General features: G+C 42.9%; 1 gene segment (V, D, J or C); it reads right to left on the bottom strand.

Moving 5' to 3' along the window:
* Nucleotides 1-201: 201 nt before the first annotated feature.
* LOC114449787 (T cell receptor alpha variable 12-2-like) lies at nt 202-1,033 on the bottom strand. The segment is given in 3 exon segments: nt 202-222; nt 543-820; nt 907-1,033. Coding segments are annotated over 3 exon segments (354 nt in total).
* Between the last annotated feature and the right edge of the window lie 1,477 nt (nt 1,034-2,510).

Here is a 2,510-nt window from a genome sequence, read left to right on the forward strand (position 1 = left end):
TTGATCCTTTGAGTTTACTCCAAAGGAACTCTGTGGACATATGATGCAGAAATGCTGCAGTTACTCGTGGTCCTTATGTGTGAGTCCCTTAAAGCTTCAATGAAGACATTTCAATAGATTTCTGTAGAACTTTTGGTCCAAAGAGGATTCAGAGGAGACTGAACGTGCTGAAAACAAGAGGATGTGCTGTTCAGTAAGAGCTCAGAGCAGCTTTAACCTCCACTGACCAGTAACAGGTCACAGAGGACAGAAGGTGATGAGACCAGTGATTAAAAACCTTTTTAAAATGGATGTAGGATTTGGGTGGAGTGCACGGGTGGATGGATTCAGATTTACAGTCTGACTCTGCACTGACTAAAGTGAAGGACTGCATGAAGTTAAAGAAGCTGAATCAGTGAGTCACACTGAACAAAGGAGGAAGCAGCTGGAGCTGTGACAGTGTGTGAGTCCCTCTAGTGGATGTTGTGGAGTATTGTGTTGTCTTTGCTCCAAAGGTTTTTGTACAGAGTTGAGCTGTTTCCTGTCACTGTGGGCTGCAGAGCACAGTAGTACACAGCAGAGTCTGTCACTGCAGCAGAGGACATCTGCATGTGGATTTGGCGTTTGTTGCTCACTTTAGCTGAGAATCTGGACTTTGATCCTTCTTTTGTTCCATAATGAGAGATCAGGAACTCTGGAGGTTTTCCGACATATTGTCGATACCAGAAGAAGTAATCAGTGCCATCAGCATCTCTGTCATAAGTGTAGGTCAGAGTCAGAGTGCTGCCTTCTAAAGTGGACTGCTGAGTCTGGACTGCAGTGAGTTGTTGACAGCTGACACCTAAAGGAAGAGATAACATGTTGTCAAAAACAGAAGCCCCTTCAGAGAACATTAGAACTGAAGTGTTTCTGCTGAATCTTACGTACCTCTGAGAACAGACAGCAACAGCAGAGAAAGTAGAAAACAGTCCAATGACAGCATGTTGAAGAAAGAGAATGTTTCTGCTTTGTGGATTGAACTCTGCTGAATCTGGAAGTTTCTCTCTCTTCTATAGTTCAGTCCCAGCTCAGCTCCTCCCTCAGTGTCTCCGTCTCCTCTTTGTTCTCTTCTCTCAGTTCCTCTTCCTTCTGGTTAACAGACTGCTAGCAGCACTCTGACTCTGGACCTTCCATGTCATAAACCAGCTGACACACACACAGCTTGTTGACTGTATTCTGTTATTTGACAATCTAAAGATGTTTTTAGGTGCTTTGGGTGCTTGCAGATCCTTGTGGTCTCTTCCTGGTCCTCTGTCAGGACCAGCAGCCCCCTTGATGTCCCTGATCTAAACACTGGTGTCACCTCATGAACAGCCAGAGTCTGACAGCCTGCGTGTGTTCAGTGCTGTTGTCCATGAAGTGGTCCTTGATTCTTATCTTGGAGACCTGTTGGACATCTGTCATGTCTTGTGTTAGGACAGCTCTTGCAGTGCTGTTCAGGAAGCTGTCTCCTGACCTGAAGGAAATTTCATTTGAAGTGAGCATTAAGAGGAGTGATCAGGTTTGTGGTCAGGGTGGACCTGGATGTGGCTGTTAGAATAAAATCATGTACACATTATTATACACATGTACAATGAGATTAAAGCCGTCACCCATTGCAGTGTGTAATGGATAGGAAATCTTCTGGATCCTTTCGTTCATCTTCCCCGGTTCTTTGATTAAGAAGAAGTAAACAATACCTGGTCTCAAAATTACAATTTATTCTAACAGTAAAGAAGCAAATTCTGAGTCACACAAACAGATCTCTGTGGTTGCCTGGCCTCACAGCCAGAGAACAACATGCCCTTCTTTTGGAAACACCTTTTATCCTATCTTGAGATCCCATAAAATCATGTCCTCCCCTAACTCTGCACCAATGGGGTCAGCTCAGCTTTACCTTATTTGGTAATGGTTAAACCTGAGAGTCAGGAGAGAACAGGAAGGAAATAGCAGGGGGTCCGCCTTGGTCAATCGTAAACCTAAGTTGAAGATAAGTTCTCCACGACAATGATCACTTTCCCATACAAGTGAATTCATGACGCGCCATAAAAGCTTACACCTCCATGTAAGTAACTTCAAGTCCTAACATCTCATAGGCTGTGGATCAGATCTGGAGGTGACCAGGAAGACAAACTCACAGGAGGGGTGGGTCGTAAAATTGGGTTATGGAGGTGAACACATCCTTTCTATCAAGATCTGGATTTACAACCTTAGCTTGATATCAACCAGAGCTGTCTCCAAAGAGCAGACAACAGCTAACAGAGGAAATTAATTACAAAAGTCTATGAGAAGAAGGAAATTACACACTACTCAATACATTCAGTATACCTGTCTACCTTTGATCTTCTGTAAAACTTACTTAACACATAAGTACTTATAAAACACATTACAGTAATATGCATACAGAAATGAAAACTTCATGTTAGGGACACATTTCTAGATATGTGGACCCACACCACATAACAACATCATGCAAAATAAAATCTTTCACCTAACAAGTGTAAAAAGAGAAA

This window comes from Parambassis ranga, chromosome 17 (genome assembly GCF_900634625.1).
Source record: "Parambassis ranga chromosome 17, fParRan2.1, whole genome shotgun sequence".
In the NCBI taxonomy this organism is placed as follows: Eukaryota; Metazoa; Chordata; class Actinopteri; family Ambassidae; genus Parambassis; species Parambassis ranga.